General features: G+C 40.0%; 1 protein-coding gene across 1 annotated transcript in view; it reads right to left on the bottom strand.

Annotated features, from left to right (window-relative positions):
- Nucleotides 1–2594: 2594 nt before the first annotated feature.
- CERS6 (ceramide synthase 6) overlaps nt 2595–17038 on the bottom strand; it is a 130124-nt gene continuing 115680 nt past the window's right edge. Inside the window, exons 9-11 of the mRNA XM_086465516.1 lie at nt 6737–6893; nt 5693–5716; nt 2595–2756 (exon numbers count right to left, since the gene is read on the bottom strand). Coding sequence (XP_086321642.1) covers nt 2595–2756; nt 5693–5716; nt 6737–6893 — 343 coding nt within the window. The remainder of the gene's footprint in view (nt 2757–5692; nt 5717–6736; nt 6894–17038) is intronic.

Raw genomic sequence — 17038 nt, 5'->3', positions numbered from 1 at the left:
TAGAGCACAGCTGGGGAGGACCAACAGGGACCATGGGTCTCCTGCCTCTTGCACAGGGCCTGTTACTGGGAACTACTCTCTGTCCTGGTATCAACAACATTACAGTACTATCGTATGTTGTCTATGCTGTGTACGTCGATAGCTCGGAGCAACATTCTGTCCCCATGTAAGACAAAATATTTTGCCAGAATGCCGTTTTTGTAACCATCTTTGCAGAAAGGAAATGGTTCAGTGGAGGTAGTAATCACACCATGAAAGAGGTGTGTTTAAACAGCTGTTCTCAATTACCATCTTAGCAGGTCAGATTTCAGAAATCATAATGTTCATTCAATACATCTCAGGATGGTTTTGTTTTAAAATCTTGGTATCATCTTGGCATTAATTATTAAATAACTGTCACTTCAAATACTGTGGATGGGACACTTTCTATTGCAAGCAAGTGTATTTTCACATGTATAAACTGCCCTGCAGATAACTGCATGAAATCAGGGGCACAAGAGGCAAATGAGAAAAATTAGAGGCAGAGAAACTTTTTGGGGAGAAGGAGATTTAAATAAGACTCCCTTGCTCCCTCAGATATACTCATGGACATATAAGCTATACAGCTGCTGAATTACAAGGTTACCTAGCTTTTTCAGAAGATGTTCTGTGGGTAGTAAAACTGACAGCTCTCCTTCCATGATTTACAATTTTTCAGTTTTCTTACCTTTATGGTCTGTGGAGGTATTATTTTCTTTCATGTCATTCTGCCCTTACTTTTAGCACATTTTTTGCTAACACACAAGGGTCCCTATGTATACCACGGAAAGGCTTCAGAAGTTTTCAAGAGCGACCAGCAGAATACGATAAATCTCAGATTTTCAAAAGAAAGAAGTGGCAACACAACTTTCTTCAATGGAGTCTGTATCAAACAGAGCCTTAAAACATGTTTTATGGCATTGGAAACCATGTATATTTTGCTATTTGCATAGGTGGAAGGAACCAGAAAGATTTCCTGGCTTAGAGTTCCAGCTGAACATGGCACTCCAACCCCTTTGTACATAGAAGACACGCTTATATTTTTTTCCTGGTTTGTTCCTTCCTTTTTTTTTTTCCCCTTTTTTTTTTTTTTTTTTTTTTTATATATATATATATATAAGTCTTTGGTCTATAAGCACATTGGTTCTGTGTGCACATACACAATACTGTTGGAACAGTAGGTTGCATAGAGTCTGTTACCCAAGAACCTTGCCTACTTTTGGCACTGCTGTCACAAATCACAGAAAATGTCCTGCAAGTGTTGTATGATCCTTAGCATCCTACATCAAACTTTGATCTAGAAACTGGCATGTATATAATGTTTAAAAAGATGTTTATTTTGGGTGTTACTTTGTCTTCTTTGGGAAAGTTTCTAAATCTTCGATGAAAAAGGAGTGCAAAATTATTTTGCAGACATCCTTAATTTTATTTCTAGAGGTGATGAAATACTGCTGAGTGTTCAAAGTTTGCTGTGAACATTGTGTTAAGTGAATTTTGCTCAAGTTTTCATGCATTTAAGATAAAACTACTTCTAGTAATGTACGACATTCTGCCTTCTCTCTCTTCACCCTACCAAGAAAGCAGCAATAATTATAAGAACAATACCTAGACTGAACTGTGTTTGAGGAAGCAATGAACTTTTAATCTGCTGTTTTCTCCATTACACCCCTGCTCTCATCCAATGTCCAAGAACAGTTTCAGGAGTGAGGTCTGGATTCACAATGGTGCACTTGAACAAACACCTTTCAACATGGAATCTCTGCAAAAAGCTAAGATCTGTAGAGGTCAAAACTTGCAAGGCAAAAAAAAAAAGAATAATGTGAGAATGGGTTTATCCTAACTGTTGACATCAATGCTTCTGGGTATTTGCACAACAAATCAAGTCTATTTCTAATGCAATTAACCACCAAATTGAATTTTAAATTATGCTAAAATAATATCCCACAATTACCACAGTATTTTTCCCCAAATTGCTAATTGACCACATTACCTACTATTTAAAATATCAATTCAGCGTTCTAAAATTTTATGTTGGAGGAACGGCCACTGTGATTTGATAGGCAATTTCAAAACCAGCATTTTAAAACACAAAGATAGCAAAAATATCTGAAGCAGATCTAGAGTCTATAAAACTATGTTCTATCTTACTGTAAGTAACAAATCAAGCAACCATTACTTATAGCAGACTCAGCAAAAGCATCAGGGATGGACAGAAGAGATCTGAGCGTGACACTCCACCACTGAGAATCCCAAAAGATAAACTTTGAGAATGGATATTCCCTTTTGTCCAGAAGTTCCCAAAAGAATACAAAATAAATAATATTTTTAAGACAGTACAAGTGAAAATACTGCTCCAATTGTGTCAGTTACATACACATACAGCATGCCTACGTATACAGAATGGTGTGTGGTCTTCATTCACAAACAGGAAATACGGCAGTGCGCTATCAGAATGCTTTGATACTCCTATTTTTTTCTGACGCTGAGATATACGAAGAAACCGCATTCACAACTTGTAATTTACGTCCAGTAGCAAACAGTTCATTCTGTTCATGTCTCATGATTGAACTGAAGGATTAATGCTCCTCTGAGCAAGTGCCACCAGTAAGATACCCGTTTGTCCCATTGGCACCGCTGGTCCCATTAGTGGTGATAGTGCTGTGCGGGGTCTTTGAACGAGGTCCTGTTTCTTCTTCGTCTGAGCTTGACTCAATGTCACTTCGGTCATCCTTTGCTACCTGTAGAATTTGAGAAAGAAGCAAGCAGTAGGTGACTGTAAGGTAACAACTGAGCTTTTTGGTTCAAGAGGATCAGAGAATTCAAACATTTTTCAGTTTGAGCTTTGAAGGCAATCTCAACTCTGGCACACTTCTCTGCCTTTGCCTGCCTGGACTCATTTCAAACACAGATGCCTGTACACACATATGCCATGTGCAAAGGCAGGGTGAGAACTCTGCACTGGTGCATTGAAGGCAGCATGTCCAAGTGAGGGCACAGTGCTCAAGGCAAAGGGTTGTGCACAGACTAAAGGAACCAACAATCCAATCTCCCAAGACTGGGAGGCCCCAGTCCCTCTGCCCTCCTACTATGCCTTTTATTTCCTGTGCTTCCTTTGGTGTGCTTCTCTTTGACCTGATAAAACAAAATATTCAACCTAATTTCCTCTCACTCACCTCCCAACTCATTCTCTAGAGGCTACTCAGCTCCAGGGAACAGTGCTATGGGCTGGCAGTAGGAGAGTACTGGCTGAAATATAACTCATTGCACCAGGTAACTCCAGTCACTGACTGGAGGCAAGTGGTGAGAATGGGGCTTGGAAACCATGGACATACTCCACTTCAGTCCCTATTACAGGAATCACGAACATACTTGAGCAGTTCAACTGTCTGCCCCATCATGTCACTGGAAAGCTGCTTCAGAAACAGACTGACCTTAATTGTTAGAGATATCCTGCTAATTTCCAGCTGAAGTCTTTCCTGCCAGTTTATACCCATTTACTGGGTGAATGCTATTCTTTAGGTTAAGGGGTCTACTCTTCTCCTTTGTAGACCTCTTTGAAGGTCAAAAAGGAAGATCACTAAGTTTAAGAGCTGATTCCTTTCAGAATCGCTGAGGTGACTCTGCTTCACGCCGTTCAGTCAGGTGCACCCAAAATAAGTAAAAACACGAGGAAGCCAAGAACAGGCAGGTTAAGGAAAGCAAACAAGGGCAACAGAAAAGAAAATCCTGCAAAGAAAAGGCCTTGCCTGACCTTTTTTTAATGGGATTTTCTTCCCAGACAGGTAACAATGACACTACCAATGTGTGGGATCATAAGATAACTCAGGTCAGAAGAGACCTCAGGAAGTCTATGCCCAACCTCCTGCTCAAACCAGGGTCAGCTGTGGAGTCAGGTAAGGTCACCCAGAGCTCTACCCAGTCTGATCTCAAAAATCTCCGAAAGTGGTATAACTGCATCAGTTGAAGTAAAAAACAGCATCAATGGAAAAAGGTCAGAAGTCTAAGCTGCATGTGGTTTTAAAGCTGCAGCTTTCCAAGCCTGCTTCTATCCCTGGTTGAACAGCTGAGCTGCCTAATTCGTTCAGAATCTATCCATGCTGTGCTGGTTGCCACATCTGGCAATTACAACTGACTTTACCAGCAAATGGACATAAAGGGGGCAAACCACGTCGAGTCTTTTTGCCAAAGAAATTAAAACAATTAAAGAACAGGGCCACTACATGTAATTTTTTTGCTTACAGTAATCCTCCTCTACCCCAGAAAGTGCTCATGACAATTCTGCTCTCGAGCTCTCGCCTCAGAAACAGCCATTTCCCTTTGGGACTCCCAATGTTGCTACAATCCTTGCAATACCATAATACCCGAGTGATGTTATTCCACTTGGGAACAGATTAAAAAGAAACGCACAGTTCCCATATATCTCCTAATAAGTAAAGATTTTAATGCCAATGTCTAGCAAGCCCACAATTCTGACACCTGTGAAACTGGACTTCAGCTGATGTCAGAAATTTGATTCCATACTTACACAGCTTCAATTAACAGATTACTTCAGTCACTTTTATATAAAAGGGACTTTTATATTAAAGCTGTTGAGGATACAGAAATACACTTAGAATTATACTTTCATCAGACAGAAGAGAATGGGCCCAGCACAGGGTACTGAGTGCTTGTGATTGACTTGAGGGCAGGTGAGATGATCGAAAAACTCTGTGTCATCTTAAATTCTCTTAATATATTAGATTCACTGCAAATCCTTCTGCTATGGTCCTGTCCCAAAGCCAAACAATCAAAAGAAGATTCTATGCTGCAGCCACTTCTGTTAAACATGTGATCCACTCTCTTCATTTTTAAAATGCAGCAACATATCAGGGCCTTTGCACTGATACGAATACAACACATCTTGCAGTATTTAGTTCTCATTGTTTATCCCCCAAAGAACCCACTGGAGTAATTTCTACAGAAGGAGTCTAGAAAATGTATATCTAGGTTTATGAAACACCTAAGCATAACAGTGAGTAAGAAATAGATGATCAGGAGTAGTTACAAATTTAATGATAATAAACTGCTTTATCAGCTGAGCTGTTCCAAAGGTGGACACTAGTAACATAAAAATAAAATAATAATTAAGGATGAAGATCTACTGTAAGATATCCATAATGTTTTCACAACTGCTTATTTTACTGCAGAAATGGAAAGAACAGGGTTGTGAGTGAGGAAGTAAGTTAAGATCTGAAGGAAGAAGAATCCTCCATGTATGTGTCATACATATGCATCTTCAACCTGGTCGCTGTCTTACTGCGAGTGTCTAACTCTGATCTTGTACAATCTAAATTTTCTCCTGTGCAATTGTTTGAACTACAAGGCAGAGGACTTGTACTCTCAAGTATGCTTCCTGAATGGTGACAGAGCAGCTGCTTATCCTGCTGATACATATGTGTAAAAAATCTTGTAGCATAATAGCACTCAGATACTACTGATAGATGTGGGTTTGAACACTATTAGGTAATGCATAGGCAAGAAGTAAAAATGGCCTTTAAAGATAGCCTTCATTTAAATATATAAACACAAAGGATGAAAACACCAAGCAAAAACTACAAATTATAAAAAAAAAAATGCACAAACATCAGTATTGTGCAGAATAAAACTTTTGCATAGTAAATTTAGAGAGACTTACATGCAAGGGGTTCCACTTCCCAGCCTTCCAGCACAGCACAAGGGAAAGGAGAAACAAGCAGAGTAAGAGAGAGTACAAAGCACTCTTTGAAGTCACTGGTGTAATTCAGACAGGACAGCTGAGGCTAATAATTGCTAAAAGCAGAGGAGACTGAAGTGTGGCTTCCAGGCAAAATACAGTTCATTGAATGCACTGTCTTTCACACAGGGCAAGTGGCAGATTCTGGGCTCTGTCCAGTCCAAGGCTGAGCTCTCCAGTACATTCACAGAAAGCAGTTTTCTGCAGAACAATCCCATTCACTTCGGGGGCGGCCACATGTCTAAAATATCTACTCATGCGCTCTACTCTTTAAGGGCAAAACACCCTGTACTTTGCAACGATCGGTGTTAGTCCTATGTAAATGTGAGCACTGTATCTGCACAGCAAGTGTAACGGGGCTAGCATTTCTGTGAATTATATCTTCTTGTCAAATGTAACAATGGCATCAAGACACTAAATCTTATCCCAAAAGGTCTCGCTGTGGGAATCCTAGAAAGAAAGTACATAGCCCTTCATAGAACCTCATTAATGCCAAAACCCAAAAGAGGCCGTGATTTGTAACTTTGCCACTAGCAAAGTCAGCAGAATTTCAATTTGTATTATTATTACTATCACTACCAGCTGGGAAATGAACACTTTGCTAACAACTACTAAAAAGAAGAAAAAGGCAGGCCCAAGAAAGCAGTCTGCTTATTGTTTGTTTTTTTTTTTAAATGAAATTTCCCTAATGTAATTTGGTTCAGTGTACCAGATTATAAAAAAGAAGTGTGGAAGCACATATAAATACAAATGCTATAAAGAGTATATTAACTTATGTGATATTTGTCAGAAGGAATGGAAAAAAGTTTCCATGAAAGGAAAGAAGAGTTTACATAAATCAACATGTGTCTTCAGTAACGTGTTATGGATCAAAAAGAAAAAGTAACCAAAAAGTCAGTGACCCTGTATTGATATTGAAAAAGTTAAAATCCTACCTAAACATGAAACAGAACCGTGCTGTCTTACCTTGCCCTTTGAAATAGCTTTGTAGGCTGCCTTTATGATTAGGTAAGACCAAAACCAGTGCAGAATTTGAAGAATCACAAGCAGCACGTTGAAGACCCACAAGGCAGGAAAATTGCCCAGAGCTTCATACAGTTCAAATAATGTTGTGTTTAATATCCTAGAAGAGAAAGCGACAGAAAAATAACACTTTCCTTGTGCCAACAAACAGGAGCCCTTTTTAAATCAAGATGATAAGTACTTGATTAGACGGGATCCACACAGATAGTTGGTTTTCAGAGTAATAGTGACTTGTACTGAATCATACAGGTGTCTCTAGAGAGAAAAAACGTCAAAACGTTGCTTTCTGTGTTTAACTTCATTTTGCAAACATCACATATAGAAAACAGAGGTCCTCAGTGTGAATTTCTTCTCTTCTTTTATAAAGCTCACAAGTGTTGGTTGCCCCAAATAACTCCTTTCCCAATTAATAACAAAGTTCACTTTATTCCTTTTCCACCTCAGCTGACACCAGTAGGGGTTCGGTGCCCCCATATTAGTAAAGGGTAAAAGCATGTGCGAGAACTGTTATACTAGAGTGCAACCCACATGTCTACCATGTTCTTCATGGGAACATGTTCTTCAAACCATGTTCCCATGCTGTGACAATGAGCTGCAACCTCTCCCATGTTACCAAAGGCTGGGCAAAGCTCCCTAGGTACTCCGGCCTCAAGCCCTCTCTCCCAGACCCAATCTCAAAGCTGATGTGTTTGTTTCAGTGTACACAGCTATGGACGTCTTTGCCCTCTTGGTATCAGCAACGTGACTGATGTGCTATGTGGAACTGAAAACAGTCTGAGACCATTCAGTTAAAGTGAGACTTCAGCAGCATCTGAAAACAATGGCACATGCATGGCAGGATTCAGCCTTTTACTGGGTTTTCTAAGAATGGCGGGTGGGACCGACTTTGGCTGAGTGTCCCAACATAAACTCTTATTTAGTGAAAACCTCAGTACTGAAAGGAATCCAAAGTTAAAATAATCAACCAGTCAAGGGGCTTAACCCTGGGTCTTCAACATCTTGGGTGCTTGTACTAACTGCTAAGGTACCGGGTAGCTCTAGTGGCCACTTTTTGCACAAAATCCAGTTTGCACACCACTTATGTACAAGCAAGAGTGAGGTTTAGCAGCTACATAAAGGACAGGTAGACAACAGGGATGCTTGGGGGTGACATAGGGTGGGAGACCTTACCACGGCCTTTCAATACTTAAAGGGGGCTTGTAAGGAAGATAGAGACAAACATTTTAGTAGATTCTGTTGTGATAGGACAAGGGGTAATGGTTTTAAACTAAAAGAGTGGAGATTCAGACTACATATAAGGAAACTTTTTACAATGAGGGTGGTCAAACTGTGGAACACACTGCCCAGAGAGGTGGTAGACGCCTCATGCCTGGAAACATTCAAGGTCAGGTTGGACGGGGCTCTGAGCAACCTGATCCAGTTGAAGATGTCCCTGCTCACTGCAGGGGGTTTGGACTAGATGGCCTTTAAAGGTCACTTCCAACCCAAACCATTCCATGATTCTATGAAATTCGGGCAGTTCTAGACATTTGAAGCAAATTTTTGAGAATCAACATTTCAGATGCAGGCAGTAACAGTGATGTTACAATATGACTTCTGAAGCTTTGTGAATACAGCACTAGTTATTCTGCTCAAATACTCTGCCACAGCAGATGATTTCAATCTGGACCTCAGCAAACAGCCTGAGAGCAGGAAGTGGACAGCAGAAACAATGACATTTTTGGAAACAAATCATGATCTGTGAATGCCTGTTAATTAGGAGAAGAAAAAGAAGGCAATATAAGGATTTGTGAATCTCCATCAATTTTCCCTGCTGGTGTAAAAATTTATCAAAAAGACCATTAGCTTTGTTTCTTCTTTTTTGCCTATCACCCGCTAGCCGCTAGATGGCACGTTTAATCAAGCAAACGACTGCACAGCTCTCGGGCTGCACCAGCTTTGTCTAAGGGCAGGAGAAGGAACTGAGGTCCTAAAAGGGCTTCAGAACAGCAAGCTCTCATTTGAAGTTAGAGATACTGGGCTCAGCTTTTTAATAAGCAATCACATTTGCCACAATCCTTTCCAATAACATAAAAATCAGCTCAAGTAGTATTAATAAGTATGTACAGACAGCAAACCCAGAATACAACATTTAGTGGTAATGATTGATGTGTATAAATAGGACTGGTCAAAACCCAACCAGCAATTTCTAATACACTGGCCTTAATACTGTAGGGCATTTCATAATAAATTTTATAGCTTTTTATTTTTGCCTTCTTACACTAAACTGCATGAATGTTTCATAATTTCTTGAGAAGTGGATGTTTTATAACCTTACTATACAGCTGTGTTTTTATACTGTCTTCTGTTTATGGAGTGAACATCAGAAAAAGAAACTCTTTTCCAGTTTGCGAAAACCCTGTCATATTATTGCTTCTGTCAGCTAAAACTCTTCAGTCTCAGCTTTGTGTAATTTGTTCTGTCAATGGTAGCTCTACATGGCACAGCTACACTCCACTTTATAATTCAAGGAGATGCTCTCATGCATATCAAAACACAGCTGTAGTCAGCACTGTTTTACTTCACCAGTACTTATTTCAGTTCTAACCACTATATCAAATTCAAACTTGAAATCAACAGCTCCTGTATGTAAAGCTACCATTGTTTACATCCAACTGTCTTTTTCCATGTCTATAATTTTATATGCTCCAGCATTGTAAATACAGTTTCTACAGATTTCTGTTCATATTTTCATTTACTGGACCAAATTCAGCTCTGAGGACTTCCATAGGATTCAAGTCAAAAAAGCAGCATTAGAGACACAGATGGTCCGTTCTTCCAGAAGTCCAAAATACCAGGAAGATAGAAAGACCAAAACCAGTTCTTCTGGTTCCAAAAGCAGTTTGACCATGCAAACAAATCATCTGTTGTGTATTAGATATGGGGAATAAGCCTTCACTGAAAGAGCAGACCCCTTTCTAACCTGCTCGTGTCTGGCAAACTAAGGACAGCACTGAAACTCTCCATTAAAGCTGCGTAAAGGATCTCACTAATTGCTCAGCAATGCTAAGAGGGGTTGATGAGCTGACATGCAGGCTAGGTGTGCAGATGGAACTAAGTCTATGTCTAAGCAAGCAGGGCTGAACAGAAGCTGAATGAAAAATACAGAAAACTATAGGAAAAATGGAGGAAAGCAAATAAACTTTCTCTCAGAATAAATAATTTCATGTTGAAAGTTTGAAATGGGGGGAAAAATACTAAGGTTAGTGGGCAGAGAGAAATTCTACTTGTAGACACTGAGGAAGGGAGGGAGGTAAGAAAGGTCAGACAACTTTCCACCAATTCCACTGCTGAAAGGATTCAATGGAAACATTTTAACCAACTACACAAACAACGGGGACTGGAAAAAGCAGCATGAGAATGGATTAAGCAGCATGACAAAGGAGAAAGTGCCTATAGGATGTATATACAAATAAATCCTACGTTCAAATACTCAAAAAGACATTCAGGCACTTAAATCTGCTAAGATGCTTGCTGGAATTTTTCAAAGCTCTCCAGTGGTTAAACCTCAGCTTTTCATAATGAATAGTGGAAACTTTGATTCTTGGCATCTGACTTGAAACAGCTGGACTTGATCTCACAGGGAGAAATTACTTTAAGCTGCAAGTGCTCTACCTCTCTGAAAGCTTTGGTCAGCATTTCTCAGGTCTCTGCAATTTGAAACAGTGTTAGCTTCTGCTTTTGAAAATCGGTTCTGGACTGTAGCAATTTTTCTGAAGCCCTGAAAGATTTTGATAGCTGGACAAAACAGCACAACCTCATGGAAGGTATTCTTCCCTTGTTAAAGGCACCCCAAAGTGGTGTTGTGCACCTGGCCAGGTGAAGCTCTCAGTTTAGCATCTTGAATTAAGTAGTGTGGCTGATGAAGACAAATGAAAACAAATTCGCCACTGAAGATCCAATCTACTCTTACAGAAATCTGTCGTAGACTTTCAGGACAACTGTCACAATATCTGAGTGACTGGGAGAGGTAATTCTGTATTTACTGTACTACCGCTCTAATTGAACACTCAGAATAAAATTAACATTTTTCAACAACTACTAAAGAATCAGCCGCATCACATCAACAATAACATAGGTTTTTCCTCTACTAACTCTTTATCTAGTCAGTGAAGCAGTAGTTGGGAGGCTACTGGCGACAGGCCCATACCCTGACTCAGATAAAGTTACACTCCCTCCCCTCAACTTAGTGGGCACAGGTCCAGACTCTTGGATAATGGTTCCTAATTCTTGTCAAGTTGATCATGTGTCTTGCACCAGGGATAAAAGGAGAAAAGGGAGATGAAGGGAGATAGAGAGAGGGATGGGTGGAAGAGTAAAATCCTTATTTACGTTTGTCTGAGAACTGGCAAAAGCATTCTGTGTTTACTTCTGAAAGGATCCTGAGAGGTATGAAAAGAGGTAGGAAGGCCATGGGGAAAGAGCGGGCATTCTTCCAGACAGGCAGGAAATTCATTATAAACTCTGCAGAATGAAGCACTGTTACCACATCCAATGGGAGCAGAAACTGCAGCTGAAATGAGTGCAGCTGAAATGAGTGCTACTTCAAGCTGCCTTACCTTCTACAGCACTGTCCAGTGACCAACACACTGTGCATGCAACATGCTGAATGAAAGGCATGTTGTTACTGCAGTGCAATAGCCAGAAGTCTCAAAGTATAAACAAGGACACCAAAACATGATGCCAGCTTGTCTAAATAATTCAGAATAAATGTCTTTTTCTCCTTTACCAAGTGTATATTAGACAACAATATTCTATATTGCACCATAACCAGCTGCACTGGGACATCTTTCAATACTGCATTCATTACAAAGCAAATTTAGGTGGGCATTAATGAAATTCAGATCCTATTTAGTGCAAGTAATCCGACAATACTACTGCCAGCAATGCTTCAAAGCTCCTGCTTTTTTGAATTTTTCCTTTAAAAAATAAACAATTGCACTTACTTCTGACCCCAAAACATAGTATTTTATTCTCCATTATACATGATAAAAAGTGACCAAGATCAGAGAACAAAGAGTCAGGAGTCCTAAATTCTGGATTTAGCTGTTCTATTCATTCATTATGTGATCAAAAAAATTTTCAAATTTCTTTACCTAGTTTACTTTCTGTTAAAGATGGGCACAAGGTATTTGTACATCTTATCTGACACATAAAGATGCTGGGAGAACTAATCTGTTAGCTTGTTTATAAAACACCATGGACTACTTCCTCAAAAGATGCCATAAACCTGACGGGTAAAAAAACCAAATCACTGAGATTCACAGATAAATGAAGAGGCAGTGGAGTGTGAAAGCACATGTATGTGCGTACGTTGATCAGCCATAGGATGATAAATCAGCTACATTTCATCGGTAGTCAAGATTTATCTCTGGGATTTAGACCCTGACTGAAATCTAATAGGACTTCATATCTCAGACGGTCTTCGATACTTACAATGACAATGCTAAGCTAACTTCACACAACAGGTGACGTGACACGAATGTTTCTGCATGAGAGACTTCAGATGAGTTACCCAACTTTTTACCTGAGAAGGGTATGAAATTATATGCAATACAGTCATTACATTGAAGAAACTTTGATCTATAGCACTTGCATGTGCTGGAGCCCTCCAGCTGCAGCACAGCTAAATATTTAATTATAGCAAATCCAGTACATAAAGGGCTGTACTGCCAACTTCTTCCTCTTCTTTCAAGTTTCAGCTTGGCCAGCTGCTGTGTCTATATCACTGTTCTGCTCCGAACAGATGCTTCTTGGTTCTTGCTGAGTGGAAGAACAAGCTGGTTTCCCTTTTCAGATCCTGCCGTCTCTTAGGTTTTGAGTCCCCCAGAGTAGGATTTATACTACTAATCAGTGCATGGCAAATCTGAGGGGAGTAGCAGAGACCCACTGTGATCTGAGACAAGTCAGATGAACCAGTCACCCACATAGCATCAATGAAACAGGGAAGGAAGGATGGGGGGGAGAAAGAGATGATCTTTCAACAGCATCTCAGACTGATTCCTCAGACATTTCGGTTGGTGATGCTCATTACCCTTTTCTTTTAGACAGCAAGTTGATGAAAGATCTCTGCAAAATGCAGCAACAGAAGGGATATAAACTCTTGAGTCAGTATTCAGAGCAACGTTAAATCCACACACTTCAATTTTATCAGTGAGCTCAGCATCACATGAAGCTCTGCTCACCCATACCAGCCCTACACCAGAGGATTTCCTGACATGGTGCTAATACAAGCTCAGCTGCTGTAAAGATGGGTGGCTCCTGTCCTAATACTAATTGAGAACAATACCTCTTTGCAGAAATCACAGCCCTGCCACTGAGATCGTGTTATTTTAATTCCTGTGTAGATTGAGAGGGTTTCCAATTACTTAACTAAAATGATGGAAGAGGCAGGAAATTATTCATGTTTGATGTACTGTGAAAGAGACCATTCTGATCAATCTGTCACTGTCCTGGGTTCAGCTGTGTTCCTCTCTTCGTTAAATTCCTTGTCATCAACAGTTACTGCCCATTAACTGATTTTGCAGCGACTGGTATGAATAATAGTATTTCCACTCTTGTGGGTAGGAAAAAACCAAGAATGCAGGGTCAGAGACACCTTCACAATCCAAGCTCAAATCTCAGGAGAGTCCTTCAATAGACATTAGGATACGGAGAGAATTCAAATTTCCTAGCAGAATGTAATTATACACAGCAAAATGCTATATCAGTAATGTGTTCTGGCAAAATGCTTGTGTAAAGGCCTGTGATCGTAACACACAGGCACAGAGAAACTACATTATGCTAAGAACGACATTTCCAAATCTGAAAACCTCCAGTCTTACATAAAAAATTTGTATGAGCAACAGAGAATACATATGAAGAGCCTGGAGTTCATATTATTCTCCAAATAGGAAAGGCATTTGTTATAAACTATAGGAGGTCAGTTTCCAGTCTTTGCAAAACAGGGTATCAGAGAACAAAAAAGCCTTCCCCATGCCTCTTTCTGTTGACTAAAAACAGGTTCAGTACCTCTGCCCAAGGAGTATTTCTTCCTCTTGCTTTTGGAGCACACGCTGACACACTGTTTTATGTTTAGCTATATGCCATGTCAGACATTTTTGGGGAAAAAGACAAACTTTCTCTAAATGCAGGAACCAAACAGAACTCATTCAAAAGCCCACAAAACATCACAGAACAACTGCAGATCATTCTCTGTCAGGTACCCAATGCCTTTCAGGTGGCTTACATACCATCAGTAGTAAGGGTACCACACTTTGGATTCATTAGTCTAGTCCTGAGAACATGTCCCTAGAGTAATGGAATAATTTTTAAATCCATAAAAATCACACAGTTTAAGGAAGTGTGGTGGCACAGTGTCTGCCAAGGACTCATCTTTCAAACAAATGACTCAAATATTATGGTCCAGTTTCAGAAGAAATGCCAAAAGTTGTGGATGGGGTGGGAAAAAAACCCCACCAAAACCCAATCAACTGTACCTTTGCCCCCACAAGCATTGTCAGAATTTCCTCCACACCAAAGTCTGGGAAATCAGCCTTAAACCATTTTCAGTTTAATCCAATTTTCTTAACAATGATCTCCACTTTCATAGTGATTATGGGTCAAATTCTGCCATTGTGCAACACTGATGAAATCAACAGAATGGGCTCATTTACATGGGTGCTGGCTTTCTCCCAAAGTGTTTAGGTCAACGGTTGGACTTGATGATCTCTCAAAGGTCTATTCCAACCTAATGATCCTATGATTCTATGATTTCAGGCTTGTAAGATAACTACCATACTCCTACACTTTTGTACAGCTATGTTTTTTATGTCCCACATACATCAGCAGGCTTGTGATGAACCAGTAGCATTGTTTCACTTATATTATTGACTCTGTAGCACTACAAAATATGCTCCACTAACAGCAAACCCTGGTGCTACAGATACAGCCTCGAAGAGAAAAGGGGTTGAGACGAGGTAAAATGTTTGCACATGCTTGAACAACCTACAGCCACCCAGACTGTCAGTACTCATATGGGAAGTCTGTGGTACTACCATACCAGCACAGCTCTCCCCTCCACAGAATGGGCAACACTTTAATATGTACTTTGGGGAAAAGTCTCCTCACATCCCTCTCTTTTAGAAAAAAAAAAAAAAGTCAAACTGCAAGTTCCCATGGTCAGCCTCTTTTTTTCTCCCCTCCTTCCTGCAAGTGATGCAACTTCAGAGGAGACTTGGAAAACTTCAGCTGACTACAAAGCAGCTTATATGGGAAGCTGACTAACATGTCAGAAGCAACTCTCAGTTCAGCATCCTCAGGTCATCCACACTCTCCAGTCACCATGCCTTGCTGAGCTGATTTAAAAGTGCCTAACATGTCTGGCCACAAGAAAAACACCAGTACTGCTTCCCTTCCCCTGGGATACTTACACTCATCACAATAATTCTGAGCAGAAGTGCCACAGCACAGGTTTCTGTCCTGTTTTCAATCAGAGCACAGGTTTTAGAAAGGACGTATTTCATACTAAGAGGAAAGTGAGGCTGACTGAACAGCCTATCCTTGACAACTAAAAGCATTATTACAGCCACAGGGTACAGATTGTAGAAACTAAAAATGAGGGTAAGAATCAGCTTTGGAAGCCTGATGAAATCCTTTTTCACATAATTTTTTCCTGTTGTGATCACATGAAAATTTTAAAAATGGAAAGACTGAGCAAATGCCACTTTTTGTTATTTACACTGCAAACCCACAATGGTGAATGACACCTGTAACCTTTTCATTTCTTATAGCTTCCCTGTAAATAGATGGATCAGTATTAACCTGGCACTCCAAAGACTTCAGCTTTGCTTCATGTAGCACTCAGAGGCCTGAGTTCACAAGCACTGTAAACAATTTGAGGAAATAAAATAACCAGGCATTAGAAAGGACAACATCAGATAATGTTTTGTCAAAAGCAGATGGGATGACAACATTATATATGCCCTGCTAAACAGCTAAGACAAGAGTTTTCAGTAAATTTATGGAGACTTTATTAAACCATCTTTTTAATCCATAAATTGAAATCGATGAGTTCTTCAGATATACTGTTGTTAGCTTGCCAAAACATTTAATTAAATGCTCTTGATAAACTGCTGGGTTATAAGCTGCCTGCTGAAACTACAAACAGCCTGAAATATAAGCACATTAGATAATTTTTGTTAGTTCCACAGCATCCACTCAGTGACAACATGAATAACATCAGGAATCTAGTATCAAAATCATAATGTATTCCTTCATTATCTTCTATGCACAAACAACTTAAGACTGTGCTCTAGTTTAGACAATATTCTGAGCAAAACGAGCTCAAAACAGTGTCAGAAGTTATTTTAGTGTAGAACAATCAGAGATGTTTGTCCAGCTCTATACACAATACTAGCCAGACTAGAAAGGTTTTCACTGACTTCAGGGTCAAGCAAAAGTAACTACACCATCACGAAACACTGTGTTCATTCAGAGTCCAGACAAAGTCTGGGCAGTTGGGATTTATCTGGCTACCTAAATTCTTACCATGCCAAGTAACTGACCAGGATTTGTGCTTTAACTAGTGCCTACGTGTTGCTTTTACATATTAGCATGGTTTTTAAGGGTAGGTTTGAGCTTTCTGTTTTACCAGTATGTTCAGAGGAATGAAGCAGGGTGACTCTGCTGGTGTCCACATGCTGCCTTACCACAATACACATGCTCCAAGGGCCAAACAGGAGAAAACGTGCCAGGAAAGAAAACCAGTATGAAAGATGATAACTCAACTCCCCTGCATGTTAAGAGCTGCACAAAACCAGTCAATATCAGCTAGAAAAAGAACAAAGCTAGGAAAACGAGAGGTTCAGCAAATCTTTGCAGCAGCTGCTACTCATGGGGTCTCTGTGCTGCCCTATTCATAACTCAAGCTGCAATTTTGTTCAGAGAGAAGCTGCTTCCAGGATAAAACAAAGCAGAGAGAACAGTACAAACTGGCAATACTGGCTCACTATTTGTAGACCCAGTGTGTGCATTAACAGCATGGCTATATCCCATGCTATTGTTCAACCAGTGATGGAACTGAGGAAGAGCTATTCAGCCAGTCACGCAGAGATGAGAGAAAGATTAGTAATAAGTAACTAGGGTTCACTAGAGCAAACCTCGATGAACACAGTTTTAACTCAGTGAGGATCATTCCATGCTTCTCTGGTCCATGCAGATATTCAT

This window comes from Leptosomus discolor, chromosome 5 (genome assembly GCF_034619465.1).
Source record: "Leptosomus discolor isolate bLepDis1 chromosome 5, bLepDis1.hap2, whole genome shotgun sequence".
NCBI classification, from domain to species: domain Eukaryota; kingdom Metazoa; phylum Chordata; class Aves; order Leptosomiformes; family Leptosomidae; genus Leptosomus; species Leptosomus discolor.
Note: the sequence above shows the minus strand (reverse complement) of the source record. Positions and strands in the feature narration are given on the sequence as shown.